This window comes from Grus americana, chromosome 3, assembly GCF_028858705.1.
Source record: "Grus americana isolate bGruAme1 chromosome 3, bGruAme1.mat, whole genome shotgun sequence".
NCBI lineage: Eukaryota > Metazoa > Chordata > Aves > Gruiformes > Gruidae > Grus > Grus americana.
The window spans coordinates 125790487-125810038 of record NC_072854.1 but is presented as its reverse complement, the minus strand read 5'-3'; the positions used below and the strand labels follow the sequence as shown (position 1 = coordinate 125810038).

The following is a 19552-nucleotide window of genomic DNA, read 5'->3' as shown; positions in this document are numbered from 1 at the left end:
TAAAACCATGAAAACGGCATCAGCTATGAGGCTAGTGTCTATCACCACACATACCAGACGTGCTGTATTCACAATGCAGCACTGAAAGTGTCCCGAGGAACATGACCTGGTAGCTTCTCCTTTCCAGCGACAGCAGCATTAAAGCCGCGACTCACACACACTCACCTGCCCGTGCTTCTTGCTGCGGTGTTGCTCTGCCCTTTTTCTGAGGCTGAGCTTCTCCTCCAGCAGGGACCTGGCCCTGCTCCTAAGTGTATTCTACATTTTTAATACCTCCTCTGTCGTTACACAATCCAACTATCAGCGATCCGGTGTATATAAAAAACACAGAACAACCTAAAGAAAAGCTGAGCAACAGTTTTAAGCGCTAATCCAGCACTATTAGCTGATTGTGTGACACAAAGGACAGCACAACGCACTCAAACTGACTGTATACATGATAAAAATGCATAGAGATATTCCTACTTCAATAAAACCATCAGAAGCAACATGGCATGAGCTATAAATGCATTAACTGCTGCTATATAATCTAGCGTAATTTTGAAAATACAATGCACGCTTGTAAGAGAAATGGAAGGTGGTGCTGGGTTTGGGGTTTTTTTTCCATGGAAAGTTGAGTTTTCATTTCTTGTTAGCACTTTAAGCTTTGGATCAATGATCAGGCTGATCAGTATTTTAAAGAGATGTCAGACAACGAATCACTGTAAGCTCTTTGAGGGATGCTGGAAAAAGTGTGGCTAGGCTCACCGTTCCAGCCCTGCTGAAAGAGGAGAGGGCTGTGTCCCTGTGCGGGGCCACCCGCTCAGCTGCACACATGTCAAGAGCGCTTGGCCAAAACGGACAAAAGGTCTCCCCAGAACTGGTGTTTCATGTACAACAAAGCTTTCCTGGTTCACCAGGCCTGACAGACCTTTACCCTTATTTTGGCATCCCAACAGCGACTGGCTTTTTTACTTATCCTTCACTAATTTAATCGTTTGGGTCACATCTTTATTAGTGTTGATATTTAGTAAGAAATTCCTATTACCAAAAGAGTTCTGTATTTTCAATGTTTGGTCACTGACAAAAGCTAATGAGATTCTGAAATCCAAGTCCCGCTTTTAGCGCACCGGCGTGCTGCAGTATCAGCAAGGATATGATTTCTCACACTTTGGCCTTTTGATGAAACACCTTTGCAATACTAGTATGTCACCTTATCCCACAATTTCACACATCAGCTGCCATGGTATCTGCCCCAAGAGCCCCGTTTCGCATTGCACTAATGAGCCTACACCTGTTAGAGTGGAGACATCCAAACCTCGTTAGCAAGCGCGCGCTCTCGAGGGACGGGGTGCTGGGCATCGCCATGCTCACCTCCAGCGTGTCTGTGCTCAGAACCCGGGCCGCCGCGGTAATGAAGTCTCCTATCAGCATCGTAAAGCCAGGTAAGCCCAGGAAGAAAAACCAAGGTGGGCAGTGCTTTATGATGGTATTTAAGATATCCTGAAAGAGAAGTTACCTGTTTGAGAAGAAATAAGAAAAAAAAAAAAAAAGCAAAAAAAAAAAGCCCAAACCCAAAAGGCAGAGTTTGAGAAGATTTAACTTTGCAATTCACAAGTTCCACACTAATCAAGGTGATAATTCACAGAGCCACGCAGCTTTGTATATAACTGATCGTCACGTAACAACCACTACTTTCCGCTGCAGATGCATTTAGTAGGAAAAGTGCATTTTGTATTTTGGTAATATTTGTACTGTTCAATTCCTGTAAAAAAACCCAACACAACACCCACGTCTCTTCATGTCTAAGCATAACTGTTCTCTTGTTAAATAAGACCTTGGATTCAAAACATTCAAACCGTTAACCAATTTAAGATGAAGCACTACACCACTCCACGTGAGGTATTTTCTAAAATCACATTACTCAAAATTCTGCAGGCATAAAAAGGTGAGATGACACAAATGCCTGCTGCCCTCGCCCTGAAGGAGCTCAAGGCAGTGGCTTAGGACTGGCAGGCTGCTCCAGCACATACGGGATTTTTTAGCTATTCCGGACTAGTTGAGAAATACGGCCATGTCAAATGCAAGAAGTGACCACACACAGCATGGTAAGACAGACAAATCAACGCTAATTAGTTTATTCTAAGTCACTCTTCTCAATAATTAAGATAGCAAACATAGATAAGCCTTGGGGAAAAAAGTTTTGCTGAGCTTTTGAAGGAACAGAGGGGTTTTTTGTTTTTATGAGGTTGCACTCTATGTGTAAGAACAGACCACCAACCACAGCTTCACTCTCATCACTCCCCTGTGACACAGAACGCATTTGAGATAAGCGTTTCAACTTTAATCCTTCCACATTTCGATTCTTCAGAGTCTCTCCAAATCAGAGCAAAGTTCCTGTATTTGAGTTATTTCCTTCCTGCAAGGTTTCAGCAAGTTTAAAATGAGGCAGAAAATCTATACAATCCTTAACTGCAACATTATATTCGCTGAAGAATTAGATAAAGCTATTTCTATGTTGAGCAGAAAATTATTTTTCTTCTCAATAAAATTTCAAAGAAAAGTTGCAAAGGAAAACTATTTTCAATGTCCATCTTTACTGGTTTTATGATGTGTTAAAGGCGGCTTGAAACTTAACTTTAGTCCCAGAATGCGTCCGTACGCTCAATTTCTACATCAGAAACTAAAAAAGTCAAACTCATTTTACTCTGGATGAAGACACGCTGTAACTACACTAGAATTTTCCCCAAGCACTGCTGAACACCTGGACAGAACCCAGTTAGTGTTCCGCCAAGTGTTTACAGCAGTAACGTCCTATGAAACAACTGTGTTATGTATTTTAAATCGATAATATTAGTTTTTAACATAGTAGCATATAATGCTTTCGCTTTCCTGAATAAGCTAAAATGCCACTCGAGTTAATGTTTAAACTAGTTTTAATCACTTCCTTTGATACATTTTAAAGTCAATATCAGTCAATGCAAACATTCAAAAAGAGCGAGCAGATGGATGCAGCAGCTCATAAAGTGGGTGGCAAACTCACACTCGGAGCAGAACAAAAGACCCACCTTTTTATAATTAAGGGTCTGATTAATGCACCGGGCTCCTCACAACACACCACACCTGTAATTACAAACAGAGCCAGGTACTGGGATGTGTTTGGTCTCTGAATAATTGGGCATCGGACTACAGAGCGGCAGATGGGAGTACACTTCTGTTGACATATGCCGCAATAAAAGGCCCGCGCTAACCTGGCCTGAAAGGTAACAGAACGGCGGAAGTACAAAGACCTGCTACAAACAACTGCGTTAACTCCCGTCCTCACTCCATCAATCCCATCTGTCAAACGCCACCCGCCTTCATGCACTCTTAACGACAGTCATTGTACGGAACACTTTGGAAATGAGGATAAAATGGAAACTGCAAGCCCGTCACCTTCACATGTGAATGAATACCTGTGAGTTTGCAGCACAGCGTAGCTCCTACAACTTCAGCCAATGCTGTGGCAGCACACGTTCCAAAAAGCTGTAAGAATGTGGTTGCACGGACCTACCTGCTGTTTATGAGAGGTACTACTACTAGAAAAAGTATTTTGCATAGCAAGAAACCTTTGAAAGAATTATTTTGAAAAGCTAATGGAACCATCCTCAATTTCTCTTTTTTGTTACGTAGCCTTAAACTGATGAGTTCGTGGCACACGCCGTATGCTGCAGTGACACAACACGCACCTAACTTAAAAGTTAACAACGTACAAGTGTGTAAGGGCCCAGATAAAAATGGGTTCAGCCTAGCTTTCCATTGGTTTCCACCGCCGTTTTTTATCTCAGTTTTTCAGTATAAATTCGCAATAGTTTGGGCGACTTCATTTAAATTCATACGAGGCAGAATACGTCCTGACTACAGTACCGTTGTTCCACTTGAGCTTACTCCAAACGGAACGGGCAGGAAAGCGCTTACAGGTAAGATCCGACACTTTCCCTCCCGCTTCCCCATTAGCACACTTTCATGCACGACCCAGCTAACAATAAAAGCGTGATTTCACGCGGTAATTCAGTAGCATTGCGAGCTTATCAGAAGATTCAGGCTTATGAGAAAGCGACCAAGTGAGAACATATGTCCTATCAGTGATATTGCAAAAATCAGGTAATTCAAACAGAGGCAAGTTGTTTCCTTCCCTTCAAAGCGCTGTTCTATAAATGTAAACTCTGTTCAGCAGCTTACAGCCTAGTAAATGAATCACTTTAATTGAATGCTATGTACACAGTAACTGGAAAAACACAAGCAATAAGAAAAACATATGGTGATGGCAATAGAAATTGGTTTACTCATTCTGTGCAGTGTTGTTTCTTTACTTCTTTCATAATTGACCTTTAGAACGATAAATGTGTAAAATAATTTTGGTTTATTATGGCTCCAAACCTTTCAGCAATTACACAAAATGAAAATTTAAAAGGAAGTATTCATTCTGGAAGCATTTCCATTGTTTACATAATTGCACAGCTATAATTTAGTGTTCGTGGTGTTAAAGAAAAGTGAAAAAAAGGACCATTATGGACTATTTTGATTCAAAATGATGCTCTGTAGTGTTAAAAATGGGGAGGAGGGGAAAGAAGGGGGCAATCAAATGCATGTCCTTCTCAAATGCATTAACCCTATAAATGGCATAGTATTTCAGTAGAGGTTAATCTAGTAATCCAAATAATAAGGTCATAAACATCCACTGAGTAAGTGAAAAAAAAACTTATGCAAGTTCACCGAAAGGTCAATTACAAAAATATTCTTCACCTAATTTTTCTCAAGCTTTTGCAGATTACAGGTGTAACCAAATAGCCTGCCATCTGCCTTCATCACGTTTCCAATTGTCCCTCAACAGGAACAACATGGATTTTTCACTTAAAGTTCACTCTGTTCTTCACTGAGAGACACCTCATTAGGGGCTGAAATTTACGGCACGGGAAAGATTATTAATTTACACAAGACTTAAGTGGTAAATCCTTCATTCTCCTTTTTTATTTTAAAGGAACAAGCACTTCCATTTACTTATCTCAAGTTCTCCTAGCTATCATTACATTTTAGGTAAGAGTTAACTTATCAAAAATTAAGTTCCAATAAAAATTTATGAAGTATTTTGACACCCTCGGAAAGCACAGGATTAGCTTGTCAGAAAAATCCATGTCAATCTGTCACTTAAATCTAACCTCCAAAAAAGTTGTGTTTGCTGAAGTGTCTTGCAACAGGGAGCGATACTGAAAAGCAGACTAAGACTACATTTGTAAAGCACGGATAAGGTTATTCACAAGTGCTAAAGATGACAGATTACTGCCTAAGTCACCAGCTGGTAATTGCTCCTTCCCCTCTAAACTACATTACAAAGTTCTCTCCTTTAAAGTCACGTTAATAACAAAAAACTCACCCAAAGGCCTTGTGCTGACAGACAGATGCTCAGCTGCCCTGCTAACCAAGATCAGACAGACATACAAAGGGAACAGAATTTTTAACATTTCTCCCCTTTTAGAGTACGTTTGATACTGTGACAACCTAGGAGGCCACTGGTATTACGGATACAACGTTCTTCCAGTCTGAAGTGCAAGTTGATGCACGCTGAGAGGGAAATGTCCGGATGCCCATTTGCTACAGAGGGAGGGGTACAGAGATCGGTCGCCAGTCCACGGTGCGGCCCGAAACGTTCAGACGACCGTGTGTCGCCACATGGATTTCTCCCAAGCGCCTGTGGCAGGAGGGCTTCGAAGCCTCAGATGGCAGGAGAGGAGGTGGCCATGCTGCGGCACCCGCAGAGCATGGGGTTAACCGGCTAGAGGGAGGGCAGTTTTAGGGAAGGGGACGGTGGGCACACCGCTGAGGACAGGTAAGGGAGCTCCCCGGGGTGCGCAGCAGGAAGGCAGGTCCTCCACCTCAGGTGGCAATTACCAGCACTCTGAACGCTTTCCACTCTCACCTGCCTGCCGTATCAGTTTTCAAGATGAATAAATGCAGAGGAGAAGGGATTGGTTTGCACATTTTTATTAGAACATCCCTGAAAATGGCAAATACGTTAAGCCTAGGTTTGCTTAAAACAGTCACTCTCAGAATTTATCATGTAACCTTGCTTAAAAGATAACAGCTAAGCAAGAAGCTGAAGTAAAACATGTCTGCAGCAGAGAAGCACAACTGCACACAGAGGTAAAAGGACGGATCCTGAAGACCGAGTTGAATCCAGATCCCAGCTGAAATAAGCAGAGGGAAAGGGGGAAGCCGAGCAGAGAGCTAAGGATGACGCACAATGAAGCGGCATGGCATTGCAGGGGCACGTTAGCAAAGAAAGTTAGCTGGGGAGATCCCAAAGCTATGAGGATGACTGGAGCAGTGGAAGAAAAGGTGCAAAATGGAAGGAAGAGAGATGTCACCTCTATTTCAAAAACTCTATGTCTATTCTGGACCGAGTTCAGAAAATCCCCACAAAGCAGCTTACAAGCAGCAGGCACTCCAGCAAGATCCTGCTGGGAATACAGAGGAGACAGAACACTGACTACAAAACAGAAATTTGGGTGGAATGGAAGCAATTTAGAAAGGGCAACAATATTACACAAAAAAAAAAACCCCTACCAAAATTGTTCCAGAACACACAGCCCCTACAATCAGCATTGCCTGGTTCTCCCTTTCTTCCAGTCAATCCTAGCAGCTTTTTTTCTCCAGCACTTCCAATTTATGCCACTATGAGTGAGCAGAGGGGTATGCACGATTTCCTGCGAGACCTCGGCATTTGTATTTCTGTCTCTCCTGGAAACGTGCTGTTAGCACTTTTTCAAAGCACTCATAAAGCACGTAACAGAGGCACACAGGCAAATTTTCTACAGAAAGTGAGGTATGGGGGAGATTAAGAGAGGGTGAAAATCATGGTAGCCATCGGAAGAAAGTCACAAGAAACTAAAATATGGAAATCTAAGCCTTAGCAGACTATACTATCATTACTTCCTTTTAAATGGCAGCCTGGAAAGGAACCTAGAATGTGTTACGGTTTCTGAAATGCTGTACAAGCAAGGGTCCTCACGTGCAACATTATCAGGCAGAAATCAGGGCAAGAAGTACTTATTCCGCAGCATACAAAAGCAAAGCTGCTCATTTATTGTGCCTTTAGAAGACAAGGCTCTACCTAGCTAATACACGTCCCAGCGAACAGCACTAATGGCTGAGCAGCCTAGAAGTTGTACACCTCGCCTCACTGTTAAATAACAACTTAACCGAAAGATATAAAAGCTCACACAAGTACTTTTTCTTTTTTTTAACTTCAGATAAATGTTAATACAAATAGGTAATTAATATGGCTTCTCTGGTAGCAACGCTTCTAAGAAATGCTTTGTATTATAAATTAGCCATCTCTCATACAGAAAGTGATAGTCAGTATTTCTACATAAGCTTACTACATAACTGGTGTAGCTTCCTTTCCATAATTAGCAACAGTATACGTTAAACAAATTAAGAAGCTTATAGACAAGCATAACATACATTAGTATATCACCATCTTTATTGATAGAGTATTTCATCTAAGTCATCCTTTTACTGCTAAAAGGGATCGAGCTAAAAACATAGCTGTTAACTTCTCTGGCTACAGCTGGGCTGCGTTCTGTGGGCAGTCCAGTCTGCATGTGCTGAAATTTAATCACCAAGGACATCTGTCAACTCATTTGGATTTGGGCTTTTTTTTTTTTTCTTCCTTCCATATTTATTTCCTTCCATATTGTTCTGCCCTTAACATCACTGAACTAAAAAAAGCCATTAGCACAGTCCCTTTCCTTGTCTATTAGTTGTCCTTTCCACGGAGAATTTCTGAAGTCTATACTTTTTATTACGTGCCTTAATATCTTCTTTTATATAAAAGCACTCTATTCCAAAGGTACTCCGGCAAGCCAGTATAATTGTACATTTTTTAAACTTATTTGTTAAAACTCACTCCAAAAGTCAGGAACACAACTCACCTGTTAGCTCACTTTTCGGATAACCTCTGACTACTGGGCAAAACCTGGGTGGCACGTGCTGTCACCAGGGTACACCAAGCACGTTAACTGGTGCTGAAGCCCCAGTAGTGGGGCGAAACTTTCTGAAAAGAAATGACACTAAGCAGCTGAGGGGTTGAAACTTGACAAATATTGAAAACTTGCCTCTTCTTTTACAGTGCAGCTACCAGATAAGCGCCTAACTTGCACTGCATTCCTCTTCTCAAACCAAGAGTACAAATTTAGACAGAAATAAGATAGCATCACAAAAATCCACAGAAGTTTTAGCAGAAAATTGCCAGTAATCAAGAAGGGTTATTTAAGTACCAAAAGGACCAGAACCGAGGAATCAGAATTATCTCAATAGCTGCTTTTCTGAGAAGGGGGCTGAATAGCGTTAGTAGTATTTTGGAATCGTGTTTTGGTACTTTCGTTCTTCAGCGAAACCAAGGAAGCTATGAAGCAAGGAGGTGCTTATGTACCTTTTCAAGTTAATGAAGCAAAAATTACTGCTACAGTAAGCAACCAGGAGCAATAATAAAATACATTTCCTTTCTGGTTCAGGTATTTGTAAGATCTGTGCATTGCAGTGTTGGACTTTGGTTTCATTTAGAAAGCTGTATTTATTGTCCAAATCAAAAGACACGCATGGCTGCAATCACTGGAATGGCTTTTTTCAGCCACCAGTCTCACCTAGCAGCATAAGGCAGCTGTGCCTACCCGAACTGCAACAGGCTACCCCCTGGCATCTCCTAAAAGTCACGCTCCAAGAATATCTCATGACTTTCCATAACCTAGATGAGGAATTGGAGCAAAGGTAGGTGAACTACCTTCACTAACCCACGGCGTGGTAGTGAACGTCTGGATTCTCCTTCCTTTACACTGGGGGTCAGGGAGGGGAGGTGGTGAGCCTCGGTGAGCTCCATTCATAAAAAACCATAGGAAAAAATCCGGGCTCACTACAGCGTCAGAAAAACGCCCTCTGACTGGAGCAGTACAGGAGGAGACTCATCGTCCCACAGACGGTCACTTGCCCCCGCCCTCAGGCCCCTTCGCAAGCTGGAAGGCATTACAACGCCAGACCGCGACGTACTGCGTGCTGCCGTTCGTGCAACCACTTCTCCCACCTGAAAAGGTGATGCAATCGTCGCAGAGAATTGTTCACTTCTTCATGCAGAGATGTTTGTTGTTAGACACTTCCACACGGACAAATTAGATGCAGCTCATTACCTCGCTATCTCCTCTCTCATCTGCTAATTGCTACATCTTGAACTCGGAGTGCCACGGGAGCTTTCCATAAAATACACCCCTACATTGCTCTTTTATATACCCCCTGAGACAACTCTGCAAAGTTAGGTCACAATTCCTGGGAATAATATTGTATTAATTCCTAACCATATTCAGAAATGTATTATTTTGGTTTTCTACCAACACCAAAATCTACACAATACAGCAGAAATTTTGTATATTCATATCCTTAAGGGAGGAGTGGAAAGAGATATATATTTCAAAAAGAAACACTTTGGATGCTAACTAAAATATTGATAGTCACATTCAGGTCAAAGAGGATACTGACTGTAATATTTTTAAGTTATGTAGCCACCTAAAAAGCTCTTCTAAATAGCCACTGTGATTTCCTGGAGTTGGTCTAGCTTTCCATTGCTTTTCCCCATAAATTTTCAAATTTCACTGGTCATATACACAGAAGGAAAATACCTCATGAGAACCCCCCCGCCTTTTTTCTTAAGAGTGAGAAATTTATGGTTATGCTTGGCAAATAAAAACAATCTGTGCTAAAAAAATCTGCACCAAAGTTTATTTCGATCTGCAGTAACTTGAATCCTAGAAACCGCGCTTTGGCAGGGGGGATTCTGCAGCGTTATGAAGAACTAGGATCCATGTTCCAGTGATCGTTGTGCCCCATGATATTGCATCCTCTTTTAAAGAGGTTTATGAGGTAGCAGCGCATACCAAACATCACTGCGAAGCACAAAAATCACAAAATCGGTACTGGTACTGCACTGCATTCATTGTACATCGTCCCGTTTCTTACAGGAAGCCCTGAGACCCTATGACAGCAAAGCGCTTCGCAATGCATACCTCATGCTTTGCTACTATTTGCACATATCAGAGGAGGTACTTCAGCCTCGTATAACACATTCCTGTATTTGTAGTTACCCTCAACGTGCAAATTGTCTGACTAGTCTTGATGCTCATCGAGCACCTGGATGCTAATCCTACTGGAAATACAGAAATAGGTCTAAGGATCGTGCTTCCTACCAACACGTTGCATGAGAATCCAAGCTCCAAAGCACCACGAGTTAACACCTCAACCAGTCCCATAGCTAAGGAAAGCAAACTTGGACATAAGAAAAATCCTGTGGTCAAGTGTGCCACCAAGAGGCAACACAAGCAAAACCACCGAGGCAAGGAAGAACAAAAGGGCAGCATCACTATGCAGAGTATCTGGGAAACCCTGGAACGCTGCGCCATGCGGGGTCTGCCTTCACTTCGGTATCTTTAACTTCTGGATTGTAACCCTGCACAAGGACCGCGATCCAACGCGCACAGCATCGAGAAGCTTAAAATCTGTGCAACTGTTAACACCACCAAAATGCAATAAACAGGGTAAAACACAGCTTGGCAACAATCAACTCCACATTTTAAAAATCTCCCAGTTTCTGTGTAGGAACAGGAAGCAGTCAGATTTCAAAAAATAGAGCACCCCTTAGCTTAGAAAAAAGGAACTGCTGACAGCTGAACACCTAAAAAAATTTGGCCATTTCATGGAAGTGTGCAGATGAAAATAACTTAAGTCTTAAAATTACTGGTATTTTCCACCCCATGACCCTGTATTGGCAGTGGCTGCTATATAGATTTAAGGGTCTTTGTTTTTTAAATATAAAAGTGAACTTTTTTTTAAAACCTGGTCTATACCAGGCTTTAAAGTTTGTTGAGTTGTGTGCTTTGTAAGAGGATTTAATGCTGTGTGGTTTTTAAAATTCAGGAGGTCTGATGATAGCAGGTATTATCACACAGTCTTTTTTTTGGAGGAGAATGAATTTACTCTGTACGCCCAGCAGCGTTAAAGTGTCTGAAATGTGAATGGCGTTAGTGAAATGAAAGAGTTCCGATCTATTCATTACTCTCAGGTAACATACTGAGAGTGGCAAAAAAGGGAGTTCCAACTACACTTTTATTTTTTCCCCATTTGAGCTTCATAAACGGCAGATACTTACGTTTTTTTCTAAGTTTCAGCAGCAGCCAGAACTCTTAGGTTTTTCCAGAAGAAAACCCTTTCCCTTCCATTTTTCCTCCCCCCCCGCCTCCATTATCTATGTAAAAGGAAGATTTTCCAAATGCTCTAACTTTTCAGGAGGGGAACTGAGATTCAGAGGGCAGGAGTCTAGTAACAATTCATTATCTCTCTCTTTCACCTCAGCAGTAACCAAACCTGTGGAAGACTCTTGCTGCTGGCTTACTAAAGGCACCACAACCAGCTCTGGGAAGCAGCAGGAGTGACCAGAACAGACAGGATTTACGGAGGGGTCTGTGTGCCCTCTGCTGGCATCCACAGCTCCAGCCATGGCTTTCATTAGACTATTAAGGAAGAAAACTCACTCTTGGAGCTATAAAAACATGAAAATGGTTTTAGATATTCTCTATTTTCTCTAAAGAGTATTTCTTAGAGCTTTTATGAGCATTTAGCGGTTTCTGTGGCCCAATAACCTTCTTGCATATTGACAGGTTAAGCCTTTTCCTCATCTGCTGCTGAATACTTCATGAATTAGGCCAGCCCAGGACACAGGGACCTAGAAACAATATTTATCCACAAAACCAGAATGTTTTGGCAGCATCTCTGGGTTACAGTGATAAGATAACCTTCAGTCTCAGTTCTCCCCGTCAGTCCCCTTTGCACCAGTTAAAAAGAGCTGGTATGACAGTTTTAAACCCCCAAAGGACTAATCTGGAAGGGGAAGTCTGGAGAGGACAACATTAATTCTAATTTTGGAGGATGTCCTTGCAAGTAATGGCACAGGGCATTCAAAAGGGCGTGCTGAGAGCAGATGCTGCTCAAATTAACATAAAGCTCTTCGCAGCCCCTCCTTCGCCCAAGATCACGTCTAGCATTTTACCTTGTGGTAGAAGGTAAAACCATATGTGTTGTGGTTTAACCCCGAGAAACCGAGAAAGAAACATCAGCAAGCATCTGTGATGCAGTTGTGACAATAAGTCACAAATCAGTAGTTGTTGTTTAAAAACTTATAACTGTGAGAGCAATGAGAAAGTTAAGACTACCTAATCTAGAGAGAGGTACGAACTAGGCTACACAGGATAATTTCATGCAACAAATGTTGCAAAGCCTTGCTTCCTTTCTGCTTCAGATCTTCAAGTATGAAAATACAGACATTTCCATCAGCACACAGTAACAAATTAATTTTTTCATCAAGTAAAGCTTGTACCTGGTCTTCACTCGTTAGGCCAAGGTGCATCACAAAATAAAAATGAACCAGGAAATCCGAATTTGGCAGAACATCTTGACGCCTAGTCATCATAGCGCAGATCAGCCTGTATGCCTGAAGTTTGCCTTCCTTATATTCATTTGGCAGGGTGGTCGCCTGAAAAGACAAAAACCTTGTGTTACTACTCTTTTTTTTCCTAGTAGCCAGATAACACAAAACTGTATCTTCAGCAGATTTTCCATAAAGCAAATCTGTTCTGTGTATTTATTAAAATATATTCAAGTCCAAATAGGTTTTGGAGGGTACTCATCTTAGCCAGCAGCAATTGTAAAAATTAAAAATAACGCAGCTAAACATACACAAATTCAGTACCAATGTAGAAGAAAATACTAATGTGAAAATTTTAGAAATAACTTGCCTTGAACAACCATGACGCAAATATTCTGAGAGGAGGAATTAAGACTGGAGGAGAGGGAGTAGATTGATTGTCCACACTTATAGCAAGGTTGTCTCGTATCTAATGTTTTTAAAAGAAGCAAGTTAATAAAACTGATCGCTTACTTTATTCACGCTCTTTATTTCATATTATCACTTTTTCATTTTATTTACTTTAAAGGTGCTACATCCTGTGCTACACTTAAGCCGCAACTACCAGGAAAGCTTGTTCTACAGAGCTTCCCCACAGCCTAAGCAAATATTACTGGATTAGGTCATACCAGGGGCTTTTAGATCGAATACCAACATTGGCGATATTCTGTCCCATACTTCTATTTTCCTTGCTACTGTTTCCTCATCCCACTTAAATTAACTAATCTAAATTCTCTCGCCATTGAACAGGAGCATTCTCTGTTGGGGATACCTACTAGAAATCAGAAAAGATTATCTTTATGACAGAATCCTCCAAATCTCATGCTTATGTTCCAGATGCTAATACTAAATCAAATTTAACAATAATTTTTACAAGAAAAGAAAAATCATTATCATTAGACGTAAGCATGATAGACAATACCTTTGCAAGTTTATACCACAGCTCATAAAGATACCCAAAAACTTTTGCATGGATTCTAGGTGACTGTATATTGTTCACATCTCCAAGAATTCCCAAGATCCTCCTCCATAACACAGCAGCAGAATCAGGATGCCAGCCAATAAGGCTTCCACCAGCAATTATACTGCAGTCATCAGCAAGGAATTCACTACTGTCTGTAAATTTAAAAAAAATTCAATTTTCATTAATTAGAAATGCGGGGTACAGTATAAATTTGGTCAATAAAATAGGAACATGACTCCTCCTAACCATCTTCCATCTCAAAAGTATTCTCTCCCACCAAATCACCTCTCTTTTTCATTGCTCGAGCTAGCGCATGATTCAAAGAAAAAAAAAAATGGCAGAAAACGTAGGCTAAAGGGCCTTCCACAGAGAGACGACACAGCTATAGATGAGTCTGAGATCAGACGGACTGCCCCCATTCAAGGGTGTGGGGTCTTTTAGCAGGGAGGCAAATACAGTTAAATGGAACATTCATGTACTCTGAGAGATTTATTCGATCAATAACTGGCTTCTACAGGTAAGATTTCTATTGCTAAGAGTCCTTTCTTTTTCTAAGATCGCACAGCATAAAATGACCTGGAAATGCATCTGAACAAAGTAACTAAGAAGTATGTGCTACTGGTGATGAGGAATATGTTGGGCACTATTGTGTTATACAGAAGCAGTTCCTGAGAAAGCAGTATGCAAACTGAGAAGGCAAGCAGGAAAACGGAAAGAATATGCTTAAACAGTAAAAGAAAAATTCCATATTGAAGTGCAAATTTTAATGACAAGAGCTGTTACATTATCTTCTCAGAGCACAGAAAGCCGCGTAGCTGCCTGTCTGCAGGCAAAATCAGACCTCGGGTCCAGCATGGCGCCCTGCAGCGCTCCGCAGCCAATGTTTAGAGGAAAGTTGCCGGAAACCTCTAGACAGGCAGAGGGAATTGTGTCCTCCCAGGACCCAAAGAAGGTTAGCAAAACAAAAGCCATAAGAAGGACATGGAGCTGGTGGAGCGAGTCTGGAGGAGGCCATCAAGACGCTCAGGTAAAGGTAAAGGACTTGTACTTCCAAATTAACTCTTCTGAGAATGCCACTTACCACATCCTGCTGGAGCATGAGCATTGGGTACTCTGAAGTCTAAATAAGGAGGGTGATAGGATTAAGATGAGAGAAGCTATCGTGAATTAACCAGTTATTTCCTATCAGTCAAAATATATAGTAAGGAATTTCCTTAGACCATTCTGCTATGAAATAAACCTATTAACGTAAACCAGAAATTAATTTATTTTTCTTGAACAGCGGGGCAGGCTAAGAGAGTGCAAGTGATCAGCTTGCTGATTAGTAGTAATTTGACGCAGTAAGCAACCCAATTTTCAACTGTGTGATTATTTTCGGGATCACAATTTATTGGCAGCTATGCCAGCTTCAATCTGATTATCCAAATTCCTTAAACACTGAGTATTCAAATCTCATTTTTGAATGAACATTATGAAGGGAACTTGGTGACGTATACCAAATGAAACATATTTTTTATAAGCAAACGGAACCATACAAACTCCTTTTTGGAGATAAACATCTAAAATAGTAAATACGTTTTCTGGACTACAGTACCTGTTAAATTTGCAGTATCTGAAGGACTAAGCTGAAGCCAGCGAGGTGTCTCAGGATCCACACAAACATCTGCTGGCACATTAACTTCATGGTCGTCTTCAGAAGCTTGCCAGGGGACGAGCGCGATCTCAACTTCATTATTATAGCCAATGGATGTGTCGCTGCTAACGCTTTCACCTACAGCGAGAAGGGGATTAATAAAGATCACAAACCCTGGTTTTAAAGGCTACATTAGCAAAGCATGATGAGAAAAGCGCCTAATATATCCATCATGAGACAACATTACGACACTGATTTCGATTGCTACACTTAAGAAAAAATACTGTATGTCTTGGAACTCACTTTTTTCTCTCTCTCTGTAATTTCCATGTGACTGCTGCAAGTCTGCTTTCAAATCTAATTCAGCTGTACTACTGCTTCTTCGTACTAGTATCTTCAGAGAAAAAAAATAATCTCAGCTTATTACAGTTTTGAGAACTACATCATATTTTAGCAAATTTCAGATACACGCACAGTTATTAGAAATTAATTACAACTCAGTCAAGATATTTTCATGAATATTTAGACTGCCCAAATATCTTTAAATGTCTTAAGGAACTCATCATGCTTTCAGTTTCAGTCTTTAGCCTCCCTTACTTACACTCAGGTTTCACACCAACAAGCAGGACTTTTTACTTAACGCTTTTCCACAAATCTGAAATCATTCAATACTTTTAAAAGTATCAAAAAGTCTTCCAGGAAGAAATCAGTAGTCATCTCTTATGTCGGGGCATTATTCTGTTGCAAAAGCAGCTGTGCAAAGACACCTGATCTTTTGTTTACCTCCTTCGCCAAATGGATTTATAGCCTACTTGCTGAAAACCCTTCAGACAATTTTCTGCTTCTAGCTGATACTGCTGTCCCCAAGCATAATTGTTTTCCTTTACATCTGGCAGATCACCCTCAATTTCACATTTCTTGCAACTCCATGTCGTCTATAATAGCAAAACTTAATTTCTGCCAGAAAAATAGAGTATCATGTTTTCCATTGCAAATATGCAACAAAAAGCCCCCAGGCCTTACACCTAGGAGCACACTAGATTTAATTGCTGGAAGCGTTCAAGGCCAGGTTGGATGGGGCTTTGGGCAACCTGGTCTAGTGGAGGGTGTCCCTGCCCGTGGCAGGGGGTGGAACTAGATGATCTTTGAGGTCCTTTTCAACCCAAACCATTCTATGATTCCATGAATCTCTAAAATTCCTTAATTCAGTTAACATTTCTGAAATTCCATTTTGATATTTACAGTTACTAGTATTACTATTTTTAAATAAATTTCTTGAAGCAATTTCTGATCCACTGGCCAGACATTAATCCATTCATTCTTTCTGTATATATCTGAGAAAGCAAATTATTGCTACCAAAGAGCTTGTAGAAACTGGCTTGTAGAAATTCTTATTACACTATCTAACATTGCAGCTACTTTTTTGAACTGGAGAGAGTTGACAATCATTCCATGTTTGCTTGTGCTGCCTGACAGACTGCAGAGAGGTCTCTCTTCCCTGGCCAGTCTGACCCTTGGTGACCAGTGCTGACAATATTTCAGTGGGCTGTGATATGAAGTCGAACTGGTTCTCATGGTACATTAGCAAGTTATGCAGTGAATAGATGGTCAGACCCCAGCTTCCACTTGCTGAAGGGGTGAAAGTGCAACACTGGCAGCGGTCCGGCAGCATATGCTTGTGAATATTTTATAACACATGCCACTAAAACAGAATGGGGAGCCAGGTTAACTTTTAATTCTCCCAATGACTGAGTTTACTTCTCTCCCTCTCCCCTCCACCAAGCAAAGCAGACTAGGTTTTCCCTCCCTTTTGAGACACTTTGTTATTCCTGAAGCAATTAATGAACACTCTGCAGAAAACGTCTCATCTCTCCATTCTAGAGCTAAGCGTTAATGGTACTTTAAGTCTAAACGTATGGGAGAGCCAAGGTCCGAAGATGAGATTCAGCTTGAAGTCCTTCATGCTGTATTACATTATACTTCCACAAAGATGGTCAGCCTCAGTCATTTATTAATGCAACTTTTGAATAAACGGTAGGAATAAAAAATTACGAGGCTTGCCTTTCCTAATGTTAACTTATACAAACATCTGCAATACGTAGCTGGTGATACAAATTGTGCTGAAGGAAAGCATTTTCCCCAGCACTTTAAACCACCAAACATTTATTCCAGTGCACTGTAGCTCTATAATAGCCATGAATTATTTATATTTTAAAAGTTATGAACTTGTTTATAGTTAATATAAAAAAGCACAAAAGTCTTGTATAAGACTAGAATATAGGCAACTAGATAAAACTGCGTAAGCAACCGACATGATCAGGAGACAGAACGATCACACCAAACAGCACAGCGGACAGCTACAGCTCGATTCCAGAGTCCATATTAGAAATGCCATGAATGATTTTTCACCCTTTCAGCTGGTAGAGTCTCTAAATGCTAAAAGGCATCTGCTTAGAAATAAAGCATTGTTACAATCTTATCAATAATCGCTTTCTATTTTGCCTTACTTGCTCAGCTTCGTATTCCTTCTTTGTATAGCCCTTATTTTCCTGAACTGATTTGGAGTCTGAAGAAGTTAGATTATGAGAACTCCCAGCCTTTTTCCCTAGAAATTTTAGAAAGTAAACAAGAAATATAGACATTTATGAGACCAAAGCACATAGCAAATTATATGAAAATCTCAGTTACGTTTACATGTGTACTTCTTATATGGATAGTTAAGTAATACAATGTTAAAATGGAATACGTGATGTTTTGAAAAATCCTTCATAAGTATAACATACATACATGACAGGAACAGAAGTAGAACTGCTAGCTTGAATACACAAAATTTAAATGCAAGCCAGATAAAGTTTAAGAGTTACACACAAAATGCACACATTCAAAGGTTTCATTTTTAACCGCCTTGCATTATAAAAGGTCCTGTCTTGCGTGTGTGGTCTGTAACTTCTTAAAAACAGTTCTTTCAACAAGATACCAACAGTATATTTACTAAGAAAGCAAGATTAAAAGCATTTTAGAACCGAGCTGGAAACCAAAGTAACATTTACAAGGCTGAACAAGTCTCAACATTTTTTCTTCAGAAGTACAGTATCGCTATATTTTATCAAAATTACCTTGAAAAAAATCAGATGGAAACTGATCTGTAATATCTGAAGTGCTGCTACTTCGAGTTAGCTGCTGCTCTTGGTCTGCAAATAGGCCTGTGGCTTCTGTTCCTGTTGCATTTTCCAGCTGTTGAGATTCTTCAACTTCTGTTGATTTAATTAACACACAAAATATTTGCACAACCTCAGAATTATATACACTTAACTAAGAAAGCTATATGAAAAAGCGACCCATTCAAATATTTAAAATTCCCAAGTTACAAAGCTAGAATGCAACTCCTAGTTACAGAAGTTATAATTTAAGTTTTTTAAAATATCCTTAGGAAAACTGTAAAGAGATGTATGAGCAGTGTAAGCAGTAAAAAGTCTAGAAAAAAGACAGAAATTACTTTTAGGGTTCAGGGCGCACAAGGATGGGTGGGAGGACGTCATGTGACCAAAGCTGTGTTTTTCAGTGCTAGAGACCCAAACTAGACCCTGATCATTCTGGAACAGCAAGAATAGAGGAGAGGCGGCAAAACTATTATAAATCCCAAGTGCAGAAAAGATGGCTGTGCTTACTGACTTCTCCCCCATAAAGAGGGGAAGGGGAGAATAAAAAAAGGCAATAATTCAAACAGAGTAAAAAAAGATCTGAGCTACATATGGTTCGGGCTTAGTTTGTGAGGACAGACTGAGTCATGCAGCTTTTCTGCTGTAACTGAAAATAGGAAATAAAAAGAGAGGAGAGGCATGAAAATTCAAGTGAGAAAGTAAATTGACATACTGGGGAAGGACCAACAGGAACTCTTGAGATTAGCTAGCAACACGATGCTTTTAGAAAAGCATTTCTCTTAGCATTAGGGTGGAAAAAAGAGACAGTAACACTCGGGATCAAGTATGTTCCCACTCAGTAGCGGTGCTTTTAGTTGTGGCCATGACACTGCCATCATCCTGAAGCTAATTGCCAACTCTTTCCCCAGAACACAGTCCAAGAGGTGGCCCACACACCTCCAGAGAACCACCAGCAGTGTTCCAGGTGTTCAACCTGCACAGCCAATGCTATTTTCTTTTTAACAAATTATGGAAAACGCTGCTGTAGCAACTCTTATGAGAGCCCTTGAATTCTTTTTTTCAATGAAGAACATGAGCTGAATTATTGTCTGCTAGATTTCTCTCAGCATAGTTTTACATATATGCACATTAAATAAAAGTAACCTTTCTGCCACCTTTCTGTTCTCCTCCTCTTGTCTCCTTTCCCTGCTTTCTGTCTGCTCCGTAGGCACTGACATTCAGGCTGCACCGATTTAGAAATGAGCAAGAGGTACAGCCCCTCGGGACCCGAGGTT

At 40.7% G+C, this 19552-nt stretch overlaps 1 protein-coding gene across 12 annotated transcripts in view; it reads right to left on the bottom strand.

Annotated features, from left to right (window-relative positions):
- RALGAPA2 (Ral GTPase activating protein catalytic subunit alpha 2) overlaps positions 1-19552 on the bottom strand; it is a 127231-nt gene that overhangs the window by 67468 nt on the left and 40211 nt on the right. For all 12 annotated transcript variants that reach the window (XR_008576521.1, XM_054821601.1, XM_054821600.1 and 9 more), the window contains 8 exons: positions 18234-18371; positions 17625-17722; positions 15421-15511; positions 15079-15255; positions 13443-13636; positions 12852-12950; positions 12434-12589; positions 1354-1482 (listed from right to left, as the gene is read on the bottom strand). Coding sequence is in view for 11 of the 12 variants with exons in the window: in XM_054821601.1 (XP_054677576.1) it covers positions 1354-1482; positions 12434-12589; positions 12852-12950; positions 13443-13636; positions 15079-15255; positions 15421-15511; positions 17625-17722; positions 18234-18371 (1082 nt within the window). In the remaining variant the exon portion in view is untranslated. The remainder of the gene's footprint in view (positions 1-1353; positions 1483-12433; positions 12590-12851; positions 12951-13442; positions 13637-15078; positions 15256-15420; positions 15512-17624; positions 17723-18233; positions 18372-19552) is intronic.